The sequence below is a fragment of the Herpailurus yagouaroundi genome, unplaced genomic scaffold (assembly GCF_014898765.1).
Source record: "Herpailurus yagouaroundi ecotype Mexico unplaced genomic scaffold, PumYag 215, whole genome shotgun sequence".
Lineage (NCBI taxonomy): Eukaryota > Metazoa > Chordata > Mammalia > Carnivora > Felidae > Herpailurus > Herpailurus yagouaroundi.
The window spans coordinates 972,988-992,566 of NW_024412446.1; the positions used below are offsets into that span (position 1 = coordinate 972,988).

The 19,579-nt window shown below is 41.3% G+C and overlaps 1 protein-coding gene across 16 annotated transcripts in view; it reads right to left on the reverse strand.

Moving 5' to 3' along the window:
* The window catches only part of SYNRG (synergin gamma), a 95,752-nt gene that overhangs the window by 15,639 nt on the left and 60,534 nt on the right, over positions 1–19,579 (reverse strand). For 12 of the 16 annotated variants that reach the window (XM_040455145.1, XM_040455144.1, XM_040455156.1 and 9 more), the window contains 6 exons: positions 18,467–19,414; positions 8,354–8,947; positions 6,417–6,580; positions 5,566–5,619; positions 4,602–4,698; positions 2,637–2,785 (listed from right to left, as the gene is read on the reverse strand). In XM_040455145.1, the coding sequence (XP_040311079.1) occupies positions 2,637–2,785; positions 4,602–4,698; positions 5,566–5,619; positions 6,417–6,580; positions 8,354–8,947; positions 18,467–19,414 (2,006 nt within the window). The remainder of the gene's footprint in view (positions 1–2,636; positions 2,786–4,601; positions 4,699–5,565; positions 5,620–6,416; positions 6,581–8,353; positions 8,948–18,466; positions 19,415–19,579) is intronic. The other 4 variants (XM_040455157.1, XM_040455148.1, XM_040455158.1 and 1 more) reach the window with 2 other exon arrangements.

Consider the following 19,579-nt stretch of genomic DNA (forward strand, 5'->3'; position numbering starts at 1 on the left):
CTGTGCTGACAGCTTAGAGCCTGGAGCCTGCTTCGGATTCTGTGTCTCCTTCTATCTCTGCCCCTCCCCCACTTGTGCTCTGTCTCTCAAAAATAAATAAATGTAAAAAAAAATTTTTTTTAAATTTAAACCAGTTATTAACATTATGAGGTATAAAAGTTTGAAAAAATTGGAAGGGTCAAAAGGTATAAAAGAAAAAGTACAAAGTCCCACAAAACACTGTGTTAGAACACCAAGAAATAAAGGACACAGTCTGGGGGCGCCTGGGTGGCTCAGTCGGTTAGGCATCTGACTTCGGCTCAGGTCATGATCTCACGGTTCGTGAGTTCGAGCCCCACGTCGGGGTCTGTGCTGTCAGTCCAAAGCCTGGAGCCTGCTTCAGATTCTGTGTCTCCCTCTCTCTCTGCCCCTACCCCACTCACACTCTGTCTCTCTCTATCAAAAAAATGAATAAACGTTAAAAAAAAAATAAAAAAAAAAAAAAAAAAAAAAGGACACAGTCTGGCTTTTAAGGGGCAGACAACCAGGCAAGAAGCAAGCACACGATTACCAATAAGCGCAGTAAGTGCGAGGACAGAGAGAAAGGCGCTGTGGACACACACCGGAAGGGCGTTGAATTCAGACTGAAGGGCTCTCTGGAATGATTTCTGGGGAAACGATGCAGAGGCCAGAGGGAAAAGCAGTCTAACAGAGAATGAGAAGCAAAGGCAATCCAGGGGATAGAAGAGGCCTTATACACTGAGCTAAGGAGCTGAAACTTGATCCTGAAGACTATGGAGAGCCCACTGCAAGATTTTAAATGGGATTTGAATGACATGACCAGACTTGCATTTCAGAAAGAATGGGCTAGAAGGGCATGCAGAATAGATTATGACAGGGGATACCAAAATGAACCAGCAACTCCAGCTATGCGGTCAGAAGTGATAAGGACTGGAGTGATTGAATGCATTAACAAAATAAGGTTCCCATTTTTATTACACTTTCTAGCTATTATTAATATGTAAGAATGCTATGAATTTTTGCCAAACTCAATAAATTTAACCTCTTGAATTCAGATTTCTATAAATATTTCATATCACCAAACAAGCATAATTTTATCTCTTATTTTCAAATATTTATATTCCTTATTGTACTGGCCAGAACTGTATTTTTTTTTTTTTTAACAAATAATGACCCAAACTGTAGAAACTGAAAAATAGTCCAAGGGAACAAAACAGAGAATTTGGCAATGATTTAAACTCTTTAAGAACTTAATACCGCAAACCAGAAACAATGAACACTGGGGAGACATGTGCTGGGACAACTACTCCCTGCCTGGCTGTGGGCACAGCTCAGGGACAACTGCTACCTACCACGTGGCCGCAGTCCTGCTTAGATGGGCCACCTAGTTATATGTAAGGAAAAAAACAAAGAAAATGGAATAGCGTATTTCTTCCAGCTGTGGAAGGAAGATAAATTTCTGACTTTTGTGAAATAAAGGATATTATCAGAGAGACAAACTGAATGGTGTGAATATATAAAAATAAAGTAGTTTTACCCAATGAAATGGAAAACGAAGGGAACAGGTGACGAAAATAACTGATATAAGCTTTCCTATAGATGTATGTGTGTGCGTGGGTGTGTGTGTGTGTGTGTGTGTACATCCATTACAAATGTGAAATACGTAAGGTCAATAACCATATCTCATTGAACATATGGTCAAATGGCCAAGACAGGTAATCAATTTACACGTAAAGGAAACAGAAAGAGTAAATTATCATTTGGAATACTGCACAGCCCCTACAAAATGAAAGACCTATAAAAACACCGTTAGGGACTCAATATACACTTGCTAAATGAAAAAGCGGACAAAGAAAGCTAGAACACAGTGTAAAGAAAAGTATGCTTGCATGTTGCTGGCAGCACTGCCAACTAGCCTGAGCTCTCTGGAGAGCCACGCAGTAAAAGAAACAGCTACATACGAACGCACGCACATCCGTGTGCAAACACACACTCCGACCTCTTAGGTCTTGGAGGAACTATATCCCTGAAAGGACACAGAGTCATTTGTTTAACAATACTCAGAGTAGAACCATTCAGAACAGGAAGAAGTGGAAATAATCCACAGACCTAAAAAACGGAAAAGGCGTTTAAGAAAGTCACACTGAACAGTTTCTAAAAAGACACATGCAGGGTCATAAAGAACTAGAAGTGCGAACAGAGGAACTCACATCGATGCTTTGCAAAACGTGCATATATGCATGTGACTTAAGAAGGATGCAGACAGGGAGCCTGGTTGACTCAGGCGGAAGAGCGTGTGATTCTTGATCTTGGGGTTGTGAGTTTAAGCCCCATGTTGGGTGTAGAGATGACTAAATAAATGATCTCTAAAAGAAGAAAAAAGAAGAAGGATGTTGACAGAGTGAATGTCCTCCTACAGTCTTATTTTATGGAGGCCCACAGGCCTTTGTGCAATCCAGAAGCCAAGCTGGTGCCACTCAGTGAACCACACAATTATCTCCTTCCTTTAATGTAACACGACCCAGCAGGCACCTCACCGTCACCCTTCAGTCAGGGCCACCACAAGAACGTACACTTTGCTTTACCACTGAGGTTTCTGGAAAGGAAAGCAAGTGTTGAACATCTAACGGACTTACCGTGAGTGTGGCCAGGGACATAAAGCCAATGAGGTTATTCCACACTTTATCGATGTCCTTCAGCAGCTGCTGGAGTTTCTCACTGCACACCGCGGTGGCTTTTATCCCCAGCTCCACACGCTTGGTCACCCTGTACACCTCAACAACACCTACAGAGTGAGAGAGTGGAGTTGGGCGCGGGCAGTGCAGAGAGGTGGGCGGCACAAGGCGGCACTACCGCGTGCAGGTATCTTAGCTGGAAATATGGATTGTTTCTCAACAGAAGTGAACTTACCACTCTTTGGGACCAGTCCACCTCCAGTGCTGCAGGGTAACTTACTGGTAAGAGCACAGCCTATAGTTACACTACCTGGGTTCCAATCCCAGTTCTGCCGCTTACTAGCTGTGTAACCCTGGGCCAGTCACATAACTTCTCTGAGCCTCACTTTCCTCATCTGTAAGATGGGGATACTAAAAGCACCTCACCAAAGAGGATTAAATGGGTTCATACTGTAAAAGGCTTAGAAGAGTGCCCATAGAACATTAGGCACTATGCAGTATTAGCTCATTTTCTTTCTGGCTTCTTTGTAAGCCCATCTGTTTAAGTTTGGGAAATCCCATTTAACTGGCTGAAAATGGGAATGTCAAAAGCTTAAAAGAATCTGAATGTCAGTATCACCACAAAGTAATTAAGAAACAACTCACTTCTCCGAATGCCCAATGATTTACAAACCCTGTGGCTTCACGCATCTTTTATAAACCTAACAGAACACAGGACGGCTCTTTTCCCGTGGTCTCTGAATTGCGGCTGAGTTCGTCAAGCAAGGAGGACAGGTGCCAAGCATCTTCACATTCTAAGGACGGTCACCAGACACATCCCCAACCTTTACCTGAGCCTCTAGAAGCGAGGACTGGAGGAGTTGTCTGCAGAGCAGTACCTCATCAACCTGTGTACAGCCCACTGTGGCTTTTCCTCTTCTTTCCCCAGAGGAAGGGCAGGAGTCACTGCCTATCCTACGCCAAGTGAGGGGACTTCTCAGACAACCCCTCACAGACACTAGGCGATGTGTGCAAGGAAAGACAGGTGCCCTACCACCTGGTGTGTTCCCGCAGTAGAGCCGTGGCCGTCTGAGCAGGAAGGAGGAACAAGAGCGCGGCAGTGGAACGAGAGACCACGTCCCCCCACCACCCACTCATCCAGCAGGTATTGGTGAGGGACTACTACGTGCCAGGCGCTCAGGTACGTATTACAGACATTCCCAGGGGACAAAACAGACCACATCACTCCCTTCTTAGAGGTTCCTTGCAGGGGAGGGAGACAGATAACAAATAAGAAAAGGTAAAATATACAAGATATTAAAGCTGACGAGACAAAAGACAAATCAAGCAGAGAATGGGAGAGGAAGGATGAGGGTGGGGTGAGAGGGCACAGTTTTGAGAAAGAGAGGCCAGGGAAGGCCTCCCTTAGCGGGTGACACCTGAGCAGAGATGTGAAAAAGACTAGGGTCCAGTGCATGTGGCTCTGGCTACGGGCCAAGCAGGAGCTTCAGGAGGCAAAGAACACCAGATTGGACAGAGACTGGAGTTTCAAGCTGGACTGGGACATTTAACAGCTGAAGGTAGTCAGGGAGGTAAGGAATCGGTGATGAAGTGAAGGGGTGGAGAGGAAGAATCAACAGAGCATGGTAAGGCATTAATTAGAGACCCAATGTTTTCATTCTAGTAAACCAGTAACACAGATGCAATTTTACATCTGTTGCTGCTAGTATGTGTATAGTAAGGACTGAAAAACTTTGCCACAGATACCTTAAGTCAAATAGTGTGGTTTCTGTCTGTGACTTAAGCATCTCACCCACAAACGCAGATACTACTTAGTGAAGTCATATGTAACTTGAAAGATCTAGATTAAAATACTTAATGTAAGAGAAAACTGAAAATACTGTCAAGTGTCAGGATTTTGAATAAGTAAAACATAAATGAACATACCTAATAAATATTCCATGCCTTGGGCTGACTGAATTACTTCTGTGCACACAGAACTACTACTGATTCCATTTAAGGTATCATTTGCCTTCTTAATGACCTATAAGAAATGAAATCACATCACCTTATATAATTGAGAAAAGTCATTACAAATCAATTTACTGTTAGTAGAGAACCCAACAGAGAAGCCAGGAGGTGTGAAAAAGCATGACTGACTGATATATGTATATGACCATGCTGAAACAAATGTGAGAATTTAATTTTAACCTTGAAGAAACCATCCTCCATTTCTTTGGAAAAGACACAAGTTCTTTAAGTTTAAATATTATTTTAATTTAGGCAGCATTAATGATATCATTTTGTTATTTTCTTTTTTCTTCTTTAGAGAGACAGAAAATGTGCTCATGTGCATGTGAGAAGGGGAGAGGTGGGGGGGAGAGGGAGGGAGAGGGAAAGGGAGGGAGGGGGAGAGAGGGAGGGAGAGGGAAAGGGAGGGAGGGGGAGAGAGAGACAGAGAGAGAGAGAAAGGGGGAAGGGGAGGGAGGGAGAGGGAGGGGGAGAGAGAGAGAGAGAGAGAGAGAGAGAGAGAATATCTTGAGCAAGCTCCATGCTCAGCATGGAGCCCGACAAAGGGCTCAATCCCATGACCCTGGGATCACGACCTGAGCCAAAATCAAGAGTCAGATGCTCAACCAACTGAGCCACCCAGGCGCCCCTCACTGTTATTTCTTAAACACAGTGACAGGTGAGGGCACAAGGGACAAATGAGCCACTTTTGCTATCATACACGTGAAAGAAGCCTCACTTAAGCCGTATGGCTTTCCCTCCAGCTTCCCTTTGCACAAGGCCATGGAGGAAGGGCTCTCCTCAAGTTTTCCTCTGTCCATTCAAAGGCACCAAGGAGAGGGCAAAACGGCACAAGACAGCACTCACACATGTGAAAGCACCGCAAAAGTGACATACTCACATCTAGGGCGCTCCCCAGGCACCTCTGCCATTCATATGCATATCTCTCATTCTCCTGTGAAATTTATAAAAACAACGGGGTTAAATAGGCAGGACTGGAGTCCTCTATGATTTCTGTCAATGTACAGAGCATTGGAAGGCTTTACTTTTTATTAAAAACACTCTACTTCAAGCATGGTTTATCTCTTGAAACCACTGACGACTCTTCACAATTACTAAGTGCACCTTCTGAGCACATGATCTGTGAGTCTGAGGGGAATGTTTTGTAGCAGCTTCCCTCTGCAAATGTTGGCTCCTTGGATCTAGGAATAGTTTAAGCTTCTCCAAAGGCACTCGCCACATAGGTGTCTAGTACAAGAGCTAATACTAAACCACCAGCTTCCCACTCCACAGTTATGACGCCGTGTGTGTGTGAGCATGCATGAATGACAAGGAGGGCACAGAGGAGACATAAGGGTATCGGCTGTAGGAGGAAGACAGTGTGGGACTAAGACGCAGCAAATCCAGACTTTCCTCATCTCCTCTATCTGGTGTTTTAACATTCACTAAGTCTAAAGTGATAAAGTCTAAGTGCTCAAAGAAAAACTCCCCAAACACCCCTCCTCGTGAAGTCTCCTGAACAATTTCAATTTTAGGGCCGCTGACTCATTTCAGCAGATGTCCCACCTGAGAAGTATTTTCATCCAGGGCTAATGCTGCCATTCTCTCACTTTAATTGAATATTTTGTGTCTGGTGCCTTGTGACTTTCTGTCCCTTGCTTCCCCACAGAAAGTTGAAAGCAGTTTTTCTTGAGGCCCTCAGTGCTCAGTTGGTCTTTTCCCTGCCCCTCTGTAGAAAACTCCCCTGCTCACCTCCACCTCTCCTGTCAGATCTTTGTATTTGTCACGGATGACAGGCAGAGCCGGCTTCTCACTCAGAGTGTTGGAACGGTCCCTGAAAGGCTGCTCCAAAGCCGGAGAAGGAGAAGAACGGCTTATTTCTTTATCACCAAGGCTCAAACTCCTTTTGTGTGATCCTGGAGAAGTGGATGGCACAAAGGTTCTGATTACTCAGCTTAATTCAAGCTGAGGCTCTTCCTTGCTAACATGACCCTCTTCTTTAGATGCTTCTGTCATGAGGCATTCAGAAACACAATCCGTGTTCATTCTCCTCTGGCAAGCTATCCAGGCATATCTCGGAGATGTTGCGGGTTTGGCTCCCAACCACATCAATAAAGTGAGTATTGCAATAAAGTGAGTCAAATGAATTTTGGGGTTTCCCAGTACAGATAAAAGTTATGTTTGCCCTATGCTATAGTCTACTAAGTGGGCAATAAATAGCATTATGTCCAAAAAAAAAAAAAAATCAATGTGCAAAGATTAAAAAATACTTCATTGAAAAAAATCACAAGCTCAGCCATCATCTGAGCTTTCAGTGGTTGTAATCACTGATCACAGATCACCATAACAATGTAATAATGAAAAAGTTTGACATGTTGCAAGAATCACCAAAACGTGACACGGCGACACAAGTGAGCAAATGCTGTTGCAACAATGGCACTGACAGACTTGCTTGACCTAAGGCTGTGACAAATCTTCAAACTGTAAAAAACACAGTACCCAGGAGGCGCAATAAAATGAAGTATGCCTTATGTTGAATCCTTCTGGTTGTTCACTTCTGCTTGGTTTCCCTGACTTTAATTTTCTCCATTACTCTTCCCTGATCTAGCACAAGTGCAAAGCCACTGGAGTCTGGAGGACAAAGTGTCTTTTTAAATATCAGTGCGTAAGAGTCGTGTTGCCTTTCCAGTCATTAGTCACGGATTTGCACTGAGCTCCTACATACTCTCAATCCAACAGAAATCAATGCCTTCTGTCAGGATGGGCTTAAAGCAGAAGGTGCAAACTCAAATGCTTTCAGAGAGCAGGCAGGTCAAGTGCATGACTGAAGTGGGTCAGCCAGAGAGAAGAGGTGATGGGGACTGTGACAAGGAGGACAGCATACCCCATCTGTTAGAGGGGGCAGTGCCATTCAGCTCTACCTGATTGTCAAAAGGGGGGAATACAGGCCTAGTATTGCCAGATATTACTTTTCAAGAAAAGCTAGAAATCCAGATTGTGAAATCTCATGATTCTTATTGGCTGGCAGCACATTAAAAAAACCTTCTGTGTGGCTCAATCAAAACAAGTCTGCAGGGGCAACCTGACTGGCTCGGTCATTTAAGCGTCTGACTCTTGGTTTTAGTTCAGGCCATGTTTACATGGTTTCGTGAGTTCGAGCCCCTCATCAGGCTCTGTGCTGACAGTGCAGAGCTTACTTGGGATTCTCTGTCACCCTCTCTCTCTGCCCCTCCTTCACTCGTGCTCGCTCTTTCAAAATAAATCAATAAACTTAAAAACAAAAACAAAAACAAAAAACAGTCTGCAGACTGGATCCAGACCCACGTTGCAGCCTCTGGATTAAAAAACACAGTCCATAGCCAGGGAATAAGAGCAGGGTTGACGTGTCCCCAAGTGCATCATATCCATTTCTCTGGCTCTTTTAACACAGTACCCCTCTAGCCAACAAGCTAATGAACAGACTGTATGCTGTGCTTGTTTTTAGCCCAAAAAGCAATTATCTGAGGGATACAGCCTTGACTTCAGTTTAGCTGCAAACCCTTTTGTATAGCCATCTATAATAGACCCTGATTTCAGAGGCTGCAAATCCATTTCCCACTAAACCAGAGACCAACTTTCTGTTAGAAAGAACATCTAATATCTCAGTGGAAGAAACCACCACAGTACAGTTGACACTGAAAGCAACTCACCTTGAACAGAAAGGTCAAAGGTTGCCAGCTCACTTTTGATCATTTCTTCACTGGATTTCATTTTGCTCTGTGAATTGGCCACCAAAAAGTCAAATTTGCTGATTTTGGGCTTTTCACTTTGAAACTCTCCAAAGTCATCTGCACATTCTTTGGGAGTGTCGTGAGAAGTGCTGCTGGAGGCCGGGCTTGGACAGGTGGCATCCGGGCTCCGTTCGGCTGTAGGCAAGTCCTGTCTCGTGAAATCTTTATAGTCCCCACTTTCATATTCCTTTTGCTCACTGGTCTGAGGAATCACATCTTTAAAACTGGCAAAAGCTGGGAAGGTGGCCTCTGGAAGAGCATCTTCATTTGTGAAGGTTGTTACTCTGGAGAGAGAGGTCATGGTGATGTTTTCGGAACTGCCAAATGAAGTCTCTTTCTTTTGAAGAACCGAGGCAGCTGAGGAGGACCCGCTTCCTGCTGAGAGGACAAATGGAGAGAGTTTTCTGCCCTGAGACGCATCATCCCTGTCTGACCAGTCATAGCTCGTAAGTGTGCTCACTGCAAAATTGCTACTGTAGGTTCCAAAAGCAGCATATTTTAAGTCCTCTATATCTGAAAGGGAAATAAGACCCCACAATTAGAGGCAAGCTCATGATTTAGGCAAAATGCCCTAAACTCTGCAGAAGCAAAATGTCTAGCATATTTGATTAGTTTTATGCTATGTTGGAGTTAACTACATTTAGAGCTTGTACTAAAATTAAAGGAATTGGGCTATAAAATCTGATCTTTAAAAACCCACATTAGCTTTGAGTTGGCATTTATATTTAGTTACAGTTATTTTCTTTGCATATAAAGATTACTATAAAAGACAGGAGTATCATCTACCAACATATGACATGATTAGGGTTATTTGATAAACTGTTCACTTACAAGTTTTAAGATGTACTTACAATACCCCCTGCCTACAGCTGGTGCCTTTTGCCCCAGCTTGGTTGGGAAATGTTCCTTTAACACACGGATGGACAGAATGTACATGACAAACTAGTGAAAAACTGACAATTTCTCAAAAGTAAAGTGTAAGTAATGTCACCTAACTTTTAGCCAGTTCTCAGGAGTCTCTGTCTCGCAAGATCGAACGATAGATTTTAATTAAGCAGTTACTTACCTAGTTGTTATTTTGGTCAATATGATGTCATACTGCTATGATGGAGTATGAGGAAAGAAAAATCAACCTAATCTACTTTAGCCTCTATAAAATAGAATCAAAGGTCTGGGTCCTGGTGGGCTCCTGTTTCTCCTTCAACTATGTATCAGCCCCTCATTTAAAAAAAAAAAAAAAAAGAAAAGAAAGAAGAAAAAGAAGAAAACGCTGGGGCAGAAGACTCATTTCACAAAGCATTCTTAATACACGTTTAGATCACCTGAGAGGTAGCATAAAACACCAGAAAAAATGTAGGTTTTTGATTTAGACACATCAGGGTTCGACTCTAGTGCTGCCACCTACTACTTGTGTGACACTAGGCAAGTTATTTAACGTTTCTTAACCTTGTCTTGCTCACGGAAGGGCCTGTGTTGTGTCGACTGCCCAGTAATGTGTGGAAAGGGCCGCCCCGCTTGATGCCCGGTGAGCAGTACATAATAGCAACATCTGTACAGCACAGTTGCCCCGGGCCTCCATTTGACATTTAGGTGCGGCTTTAGGGTCTACGATGGAGTTATCTCAGAGTGCAAATGAAGGGCCAACTCATCACTTTAATGGTCTGACAAGGGAAAGTTTCTTGCCCATTTTCAAAAAGCACACCCAGCTGAGGCCGAAAGCCGCTTGTGCGGAGCGCCCCGGTTTCAGCAGCGCGGTCTATGCAGCCTGGTTGGCGGGCTGAGTTTCATCCTGGTCGCTGTCTACGAGGCCGGAGGGCCAAAGGCAGACTCCCTCTCTCTGACGGCCACAAGTGTACTTTACAAGGCAAATGCTCACGAGTTTGGTGATCCAGGTTTTCCGAACTAAGTCAACAGGTGAACCACACTCGGTCATTTTCTCTTTTTTTCCTCTGAGGGTTAAGGGGCTCCTGCCATGTCCATGGCTCTCCTGACAGTATAAACCAAACCTCTCTCGCTTTAAACTCAAGTAGGAAAAGGGTACTAAATGAATAATAACAGTGGAAAACCCTAGATTACACAAAAGGCGAACCAGCCAAAAGCGGGTACCAGCTTTCATAGAACAGTATGTTTTAAACCTCTGTGGTGCAAATGGTACCCTTTCAAATTTGGCTTATTGAACAAGAGGGAGACAAAGATTCAGGTGAAAACTGTACAGTTTAGAATGAATAAAACAAGGCTTCAGGCAAAATGCTTTCTTAATCTCCGGCTGTGGCTGTAGCGTTTGGTGCCTCCCACCCCCAGCTACTACTATTTAAAGGGATCAGAAGGTGCCCTGACTCCAGTGAGGGAAACTTCAATCAAGGGGCAGACGCAGTGACACACGAGAGTGGTCTTCAACGTGTGCGTTCAGAAAAATGTCTCAGAATACAGATATTTTTATTATTGGACCCTACCAGAAAGCTTTTTGGGGAAGCTGTATTATGAACTGCTTTAAGAATCTCACCTCCTAAAAGGGTAGCAATTTTCCCAAAGACCGAAGGTAAATTTATTAGAAAGTTAGGCTCTAGTTCGAAAACCACAATCCAGTTGCTATGGTAATAAAAAGACCCTTTTGTGCACTTATGCAATAAGAAAAAAAGGGTTAAAAAAACAACCAGAAATGATTGCAATATAATGAGGTAAAAGGCATTATGAGCAATAAGGGATTACCTTAGCCGAAGAGCTTTTAAATATTTTTATAATACTACAGATCTTCAACAAATCTTATTTTTATTAAAAATGAGAGACATAACATTTTGCCTTTTAGAGCAACTCACAGAAATGACCAAACGAAAGATTTTTAAAAAATGAATTATATAAAAAAAAAGAAGTGTAAATATATAAGATATACCAAAATCCAGCTGATCAAGCTGGATACCAAAATCAAGGCTGATTTTAAAAGTTTACTTTTGCTTATTTATTGGCCATTGTTATGTAAAAAAAAATGTACTGAAGTGCAATTCATTTGAACGCATAAGGAAATACTAAAACTGAATTACATAAGGAATATGAGAACGTGGTATTCCTAAATCTTAGTATCTATAAATAATATTAAACTGAGTAGTATTTCCTGGCATGGTGAATATTAGTAAACCATCTTCTAAGAAAACTGTGGTAAATCAATTCACTGAGGGTAGGGTAAGCCAAGGAAATTTCTCATTGCCCATGATAACTGTTTTACATTTTCTAAGCAAATTACATGTATTATTGTATGACAGTCTTCAAAATATTAAAGATTCTGGGAGAACTACAACATAAGTGATGGAAGCCCTGTCTACAAAAATGATATGGAATAACCCACACTTTGTAATCACTGAAGTTTCTATTGCTGGGTCTTCCATTCGATAGCTGAAGTTTGAAAATTGCAAAAGAAAAAGGAAAAAGAAAGCAGAAGGGCTGCAATAAAACGAGTCTACAGGAGAACTCTTACTTAGGCAGTGCTAGGTCGAACTGCTATTGCACACGGACAATAGGCCAAATTGTGTGCTGTAATACAGATATTTGTTTGCAACCAGGAATGTCCTATTACAGAGGCCAAAGGAATAAACTATGCTAGCTCCTTGCCATCATGGATCTTAAATCAAGACATGGATTTCTTGCTTATGCTGGCAAGTAACCCTATCAGTCTTTTCCATAACCTCTATTCAAATCCCTTCTGAACGGATGTTGAACACAAAAACAAGGTATTTCTTGGAACAAAGAATGTGAGCTGCCACAAGACACAAAGGCCATACCAATTCCCATGGACCTTTTCTAAAGCCGTAAGCATATGCCCAGATGATTACGTTACTGGCTTTTGAGATGGGGGTTTAGAAAAAGAAGAAAGGATACATGTGCAAAATCCACTATTCTCCAGTGTTTTATATAGCAATAAAAATGTACATTGGACTGAGGAAGAAATATCTTTTAATTTCCAATGCTGATTTAATCCAAACTTCACTTACCAACGCAAACCATGAAATATGTGTACATTTCAACTTCTTTCTACCCCTGGCCCTATCCTGCCTTTACATTCTCTATTAACTATAAAACCTGGGTTGTGTCCTGTAAGTCTCAAATACTCTGAGAGTTATTGAAGAAAAGAGGAAAGTGATCACAGTGTTAAGTATGACAGGCTACAAAAGGCTGCTGTATGATTGCCTTCTAGTGTTTTCTAATTTGCACAGACACCTCCCATTCTTCATTTGTACCGACTCACATACATCCAGGGTTTAAATGATACCCATGCTATCTGTAAGCACCTTCAGGTTCCTGTCAGTGCTTTAAGTTCAATAAAGAAAAGCAGTTACTCTGTGGGTATTTTAAGTCAGAGGGGGCTGGAAGGCTAAGGAATGGTGTCAGGACATACAGCTGACCCTTGAACAACATGGGTTTGAATTGCATAGGTCCACTTATACATGGATCTTTAAAAATAAATACAGTTTAGTACTGTAAATGTATTTTCTTGTCCTTGTGATTTAATTAATAACTCTTTTTGCTAGCTTACTTTATTGGAATACAATATATAATACAATACATGTGTTAACCAACTTTATACGGTAAGGCTTCTGGTCAATGGTAGGCTATTAGTCAAAAGTTGTATGTGGATTCTGGACTGCACTGGGGGTCAATGTCCCTAACCCCCATGTTGTTCAAGGATCAACTGTATGTACAGCAGGACTGCTCATGGTCACCATTAACAATCTCACCAAATGAGCATAGAAGATGGCAATTACATTTAGGGCCTTTTGACCATGCAAGGGAGAGAGCAGCACCCAGAAGACCCTCTTATGCACATAATCTTATCATGCTCTCAAAGCCACTGGGCCAACATTTTCCAAAACAACTTATCAAAAGAGTTCAACTGATGGAAAAACAAAGCTAGAAGCAGCTCTTTAAACATAATTTGATTCTGGGGCACCTGGGTGGCTCAGTCGATTAAGTGTCTAACTCTTGGTCTGGGCTCAGGTCATGATCTCCCGGTTCATGAGTTTGGGCCCTGCACTGTCAGTGCAGAGCCTGCGTGGGATTCTCTCTTTTTCTGCCCCTCCCCCACTTGTACTCTCTCTTTCCCAAACTTTTTTTTTTCTTTTTTAAATTGGGGTGCCTGGGTGGCTCAGTCGGTTAAGCGTCCAACTTCCACTCAGGTCATGATCTCACGGTTCATGGGTTCGAGCCCCATTTTGGGCTCTGTGCTGACAGCTCAGAACCTGGAGCCTACTTCAGATTCTGTGTCTCCCTCTCTCTCTGCTCCTCCCCCACTCGTACTGTCTCTCTCTCAAAAATAAACATTAAAAAATTTTTTTAAAAAGACTAAAAATAAATAATAAATAAAAATAATTTGATTCTTTGAATTATTTTTGGATTTAGCCCAGCTTCTTCAATACTGCCAGCATCCCCTTCCTGTTCATTTGCTACTTTTAAAAATCCATAGAGACTTTAATGTGAACAACAGAGTGAATGTAGAATATGAATACACTTGTACATTTGCTCAGGCACTGATGTGTGACATCAGCAGTAACTGGATTACTTTACTTGGCATAGGAGTAAACACAACAGTATTTGTTTGTTTGCTTGAACCTGTAGCATAGAGTTCTTCAAGTCTTTGTTGCAAGTTTATATTACCATATTATTAAGACTTCCTCCCGAAAAGTAATGTTACTCTAGAAAAATTAACTGTTCAGTTTATGAACATGATTATGTTTTACACACAGTTCAGCCTGCTCAGATAAATGCAGAAAGGACAAAATAAAGCAGTCCCAGATGGACCAATTTAGCATTAGATAATTCCATTGACAAAGCAATTTCTTAGCCAAAGCCACCACAAGATTAATCTCATACACAGCGCTAGAAAATTCTAAATAAAGGGCAGTTGGTATTATCACTAGATGGAGGCTACACCAAGATCTCTTTCTTCCAAATTAGTTAGCAGCATACATCATAATTAAAATGTAATATAATTTACACAAGGTTTCTGAAACCAAGTATTATCCAACTTTCTAAAGCATTAATTTCTGGAAAACACAGTAGTTTGAATGGCAGATTCAGCTTTTCTTTGCATTAATCTAAACATTACTTTAAAAAAATTTTTTTAAATATATTTATTTTTGAGAGACAGAGAGAGTGAGAGAGACAGAGCATGAGAAGGGGAGGGGCAGAGAGACAGGGAGACAAAGAATCTGAAGCAGGTTCCAGGCTCGGAGCTGTCAGCACAGAGCCCGATGCAGGGCTCGAACTCACGAACTGTGAGATCGTGACCCGAGCTAAAGTCGGACGTTTAACTGACTGAGCCACCTGGGTACCCCTCTTTGAATTAATCTAACCCCCAACATGCAACTTTTTTCTTTCCCAAATGGCCTATTGCAGATACTGTAAGTGATCTCTCTGGAATCCTCTTCAAAATCCTCATTTTCAATGGTTTAATTTCTTTCTGCCTCAAATTCTTAAAAAAAGAACTAAAATTTCAAAATATAAGAAAAAAATGGAAACCATGGAAACAATCCTTTTTTCCAAGGTTTTTATTGGTCTTGGGTTTATGATCTAAAAAACAATAGTATTCCTAAGGTTTTTTGCTATTAATATTCTCTAAGATAGAAAAAATATTTTCCAAACTTAGCATTCTCTTATTGCTAACTTTTGTGCATCTTTCTAGAATTATTTTCTCAAAAAATGAAAGTGATTTAAAGCTTGCTTTGAAGATATCCTAAAATCGTTTTAAGAACTTGCTTTATGGACTGTGAGCTTTATAATACATTCTGAAGTTGGAATGATAACAGGCTCTACAAGTAGAGGGTGAGCACCTATTTCAGACCCACACTGAATTCAGACCTGAAGACTTCCTGATGTTAACACTGAACACTCTCCATCACAAAGATTATCAATTGAAATTCAGTTTGCATGTACTGTGCTCAGAAGCCCATCTCAACACCATTTCATGATTTATTTTAAATTTACAGACATCTAGTTATTAACAGATGTATCCCCTGTCCCCAACACTCAACTATTAGATCTGTCCCTCACCTGCCCCTCTTCACAGTGCAACTCCTCGTGGTGGTGGGCTCTGTGAGATTTACTAAGCAATAAAATCGACTCCCATTTTCTCACTAGAAGAAAGGAGTAACTTTTCCCTATTACACAGTGTGTAAGGTTTACATTATTTTTTAAACATTTAAAGTTATGTTTTAATCCAGTGCCATGTTAAAAATTTATATCAATGGGATTATTAGGGGAAAGGGCTAAACCAATACTTTCTTAGAAGAAAGGTATTTGAAGAGACAAAAGGGAAAACCCTTTAATCACAGGAAGTGCTATTGTTTTACACTTGATATGGACCAGGTATTTCTTTGGTCTAATCCTGAAAAAGTACAAATTACACACATCCCCACACTTTCAAAATATGCCAAAGAATTATTTATTAACATAGGACTTACAGATCACAAAAGAGAGTGGTACAGAAGAGCTGGAAAAGAAGTCATCAGAATAAGCATGCAGATCAGTATTTGCAGAGGAATATACCAAAGCAAGTTCGAAAAGGCACATTCACACAGAAAATGTCTAAATTGAAAAAAAGACATCAGAAAAGCAGCCAAAAAGAAAAAAATACTGATAATAAGGCGCTGATTAAAATACAACGATTTTCAATGTCAAAGAAGAGCTACTTTACAGGTAGGTAGGGAGCTACAGAAGTCTCGCTAACCCTTTGAGAGTGTCACAAATGAGGGTAAGCTCTTGCTGCCAACAAAACCAGATGATTGTAATGACTGCACATCAAGATGCTTTGGGGCCAGATTAAATTTAGTGGTGGGGATAAAGCAGCCTAGATGAAATTATATTGCAGCAAGGGCCCAAAGGGTTAAATGTAATAATACGCAGAGAAATCAGGCAATGTTATTATTAGTATTATCTACCTTCCATACAAAGAATAATTGTAAGAGTTAAAAGAGACAGTATCCCTTTCAGAGTTAAGTTAGGGTTTCTCAACAACACTAAGGTCCAGAGATAGCAATTTGCTAGGTTTTATTCTCTTTTCATCAGCCCACTTTTTATTTCTCCAATGAGAAGTTATCTTTAACCCTCAGACCAAGAGAGCATGAGATACTGCAGTCAATGTGAGGATAAAGAAAAACCAAACTGCGTTGAAGAAGTCCCTGCCATTTACCTTCTACAGTACATTTATGCAGCAGTTTTGTCCAACAACAATATAGCCCATTGGTCAGACATCAACCCCTTGTGACAACCGCTCTAAAGGGATACTGCTCTTTCTGACAGGAGGTTTACAGATCAAAAAGAGGAAACAATCTGCTTTTAAGGATATCCTCAAACTGAAGAGACTTGGCTTGAACATTACAGGTTTCAAGCTGGGAATGTTCCAAACATACATAAAAGAACATGTGCACAGAAGATTATTTTAACAGGTCAATCAGAACAAGCTCAGTCAAAAAATCTCCCCTCCCCAAATAAAATGGAAAAATTTTAAAAGAAGGAAAAAGAAAGACATCACAAACCTGATTAGACTCATCTCATAAAGACATCTAGCTTGGCACTATGAAAGAATATAGATTCACTTTCAGAAAAATAGCTTCTAATTAGTAACTTGAGAGTCCAGAAGGCTAGTATACATGTTATGAGATTTTTAAATAAAAATCAAATATTGTTCAAAAAAACAGAGCACTCTGCAACCAACCACGGTGGCTCAAGCAGCTCGTACAAAAAAGAGAAACAAAATCACCCTATCAAACAAAGAGCAGCAAAAAAATAGGAAAACGTCTGAGGAAAAGTACAAAAAAAGGAAGTCAACAGTCAGGGGCACAAGGAGCCCCGCAGACAGCCCACCGCCCTTAGACAAAGCCTCAGCAAGCCGCCACGGGAGACACACACGGTCTCTGAACACCTGCTCTCGATTCGGCATCCCGTTTAAGGATACCTCCAACATTTCAATAGCCAAAGGATGGAGGCGATTTTGTTTTCTGACTTACCAATGTGATCTAGGCTAAAGCCGTAATACTCTTTAACATTTCTGCTGGAATCTGTAAACTTGGAAGTGTCTTACATGTCCCTCTCTAGTTAGAAAAACAACAAACCCTTCATATGCATAATACGTTTTCTAGAATAATACAGTAATACTGAGATAGTTCTCATTATTAAAGGCCACAAAATGGGTTTATCTTTCTATATAACATAGCAAATAACAAAACAAAATAAAAACGAGGACACTTGGGAATCTAGATTTTATGTCAGGAAGTTGGACTAGAGAATAAACTGCTACATGTAAATCCATACAGAATTTAAAGAGGGCTCCCTTATAGGATGTTTTCAAACATTTTATGAGAAAGTGAGTATTACCCTATTCTACCATCTACAGATGTGTTACAATTTAATACTTTCAGTAATAGAGTTAACGCTGAAAACCGTACCTGAACTCCACTAACGACTCATGCCCTCCTCCTTGCCAGACCCTGGCACACAGGACATCCACACACAAGCTCTTTCCATCCTCTCTTGTGGGGATGTGGCAAACCACAGTACGACTGGCTAAACTAATTTTTACTAAGACTTGGCCTAACAAGAATCAGTTCTGTCAGCCAAACAGAATACTATATTGGCCGCTGCCAAACAGACCCAAGAGAAGAGAAAAGGAGAGAAAAACACTGACCTCACTCACAGAAATGGAGGAACAGTACCCACACTGCAAAAGTCTTTATAAAATTCCTGGTGATGTAGGGTTCATTTAGCAGTGGATTTTTATGTGCCTCTAACACCAAGTTGGGGTTAGAGTTTGAAAATAAAAACATTTTAGCTATCCAGTCTAAGTTCCAGAGTACTCATGGGATCCATATATCCAAGTACCCACAGAATCTAATTTAAACACTGCTTTAATGGGACTGGCAATGAAGAGGTTATTAGAAATCCATTAAGGTTAAGAGCCAGAGCCTTACTCTACTATAAGTCAACACCCACCGAACCATCTTTGAAATCTACATCACCATTACCAGAGTAGTCTCACCAATTCCTCACCTGCAGCAGGAGGATGCTGGCCACTAACTGTTGGTAAATCCAAAGAGCTATCAGACATGACATGCTTAAGATCTCCTCCCACATCAGCCAGTTTCATGTCAAACTGAACAGAGAGTGCATCTTCAGAGTCCTCCTTGCCAACACTGCTGCCACCAATGGAAGGGAGATCCAAGGACTTCACTGAAGCAGAGTCTTCTTTGGTGTGTCTGAAAGCCACTGATTTCTCACCCAGAGATTTGTCTGAGTTCATGGAAGAAAATTTACTAGAGTGGAAGTCAGCAAAATCATCATCACTTTTTCCTGGAGGGGTATTATCCTTCAGTTCTTCAATACCCAGTCCAGATCCTTCCAGAGAAAGTTGTTTGAAGACATCGTATTTGGTGGACGTGGCAGCGGAGTTTTGTCCACTCTTCACTGTGCTGCTCGAGCTGCCACTTAGAGGAACAGGACTAGCCTCCTCTTTAAGGGCGTCATATTTATCATCTGCCTTTTGCTCAGATGAAACAGAGCTATTACTGAAAGCCATAAAATCTGCAAAGTCATCCTGTTCCCCAACAGATGCTGGACTAGAATATTCCCCAAAAAGGTTGAATTCTCCAAAATCATCAGCCAAACTAGACATCTTAGTTGATGTCAGTGCTGTCGTAGCTGCAGCAGATCCTGTTGGCTGTGGCCGTGTGGAAACAGATTTGGATGCACTAAAAGCAGCTGAAAAAGATAATGGTTTCTCGCTGCTGCAGTTAACTGAGGAAAACATATCAAGGTCTGCTAAGTTCAGAGGATTCTTCACTTGTGTTTGTTGTTTCTGTTGTACAGCTCCTGAGGGGAAGGATGCTGGAAAAGTTTGGTCTTTTGTTGGTGGCTCTAGTGGTGATAGACTATCGGCAGTTTTAAAATCGGTGAAACCGTCATCAGTGCTCACAGATCTGAATTCTGCAAAGTTTTCTCCTGAAAGAGAAAAACACGGCAAAATAAGAATGCTGAGCTGAACACCACATGATGCACAGCATATTAAATTACAAGCATACTTTTAAAGACTTGCCCCTCACTAGCTTGACATTATTCAACCACAGCTTACATCCTACCAAAACAGCTCTTTGGACACTACACATC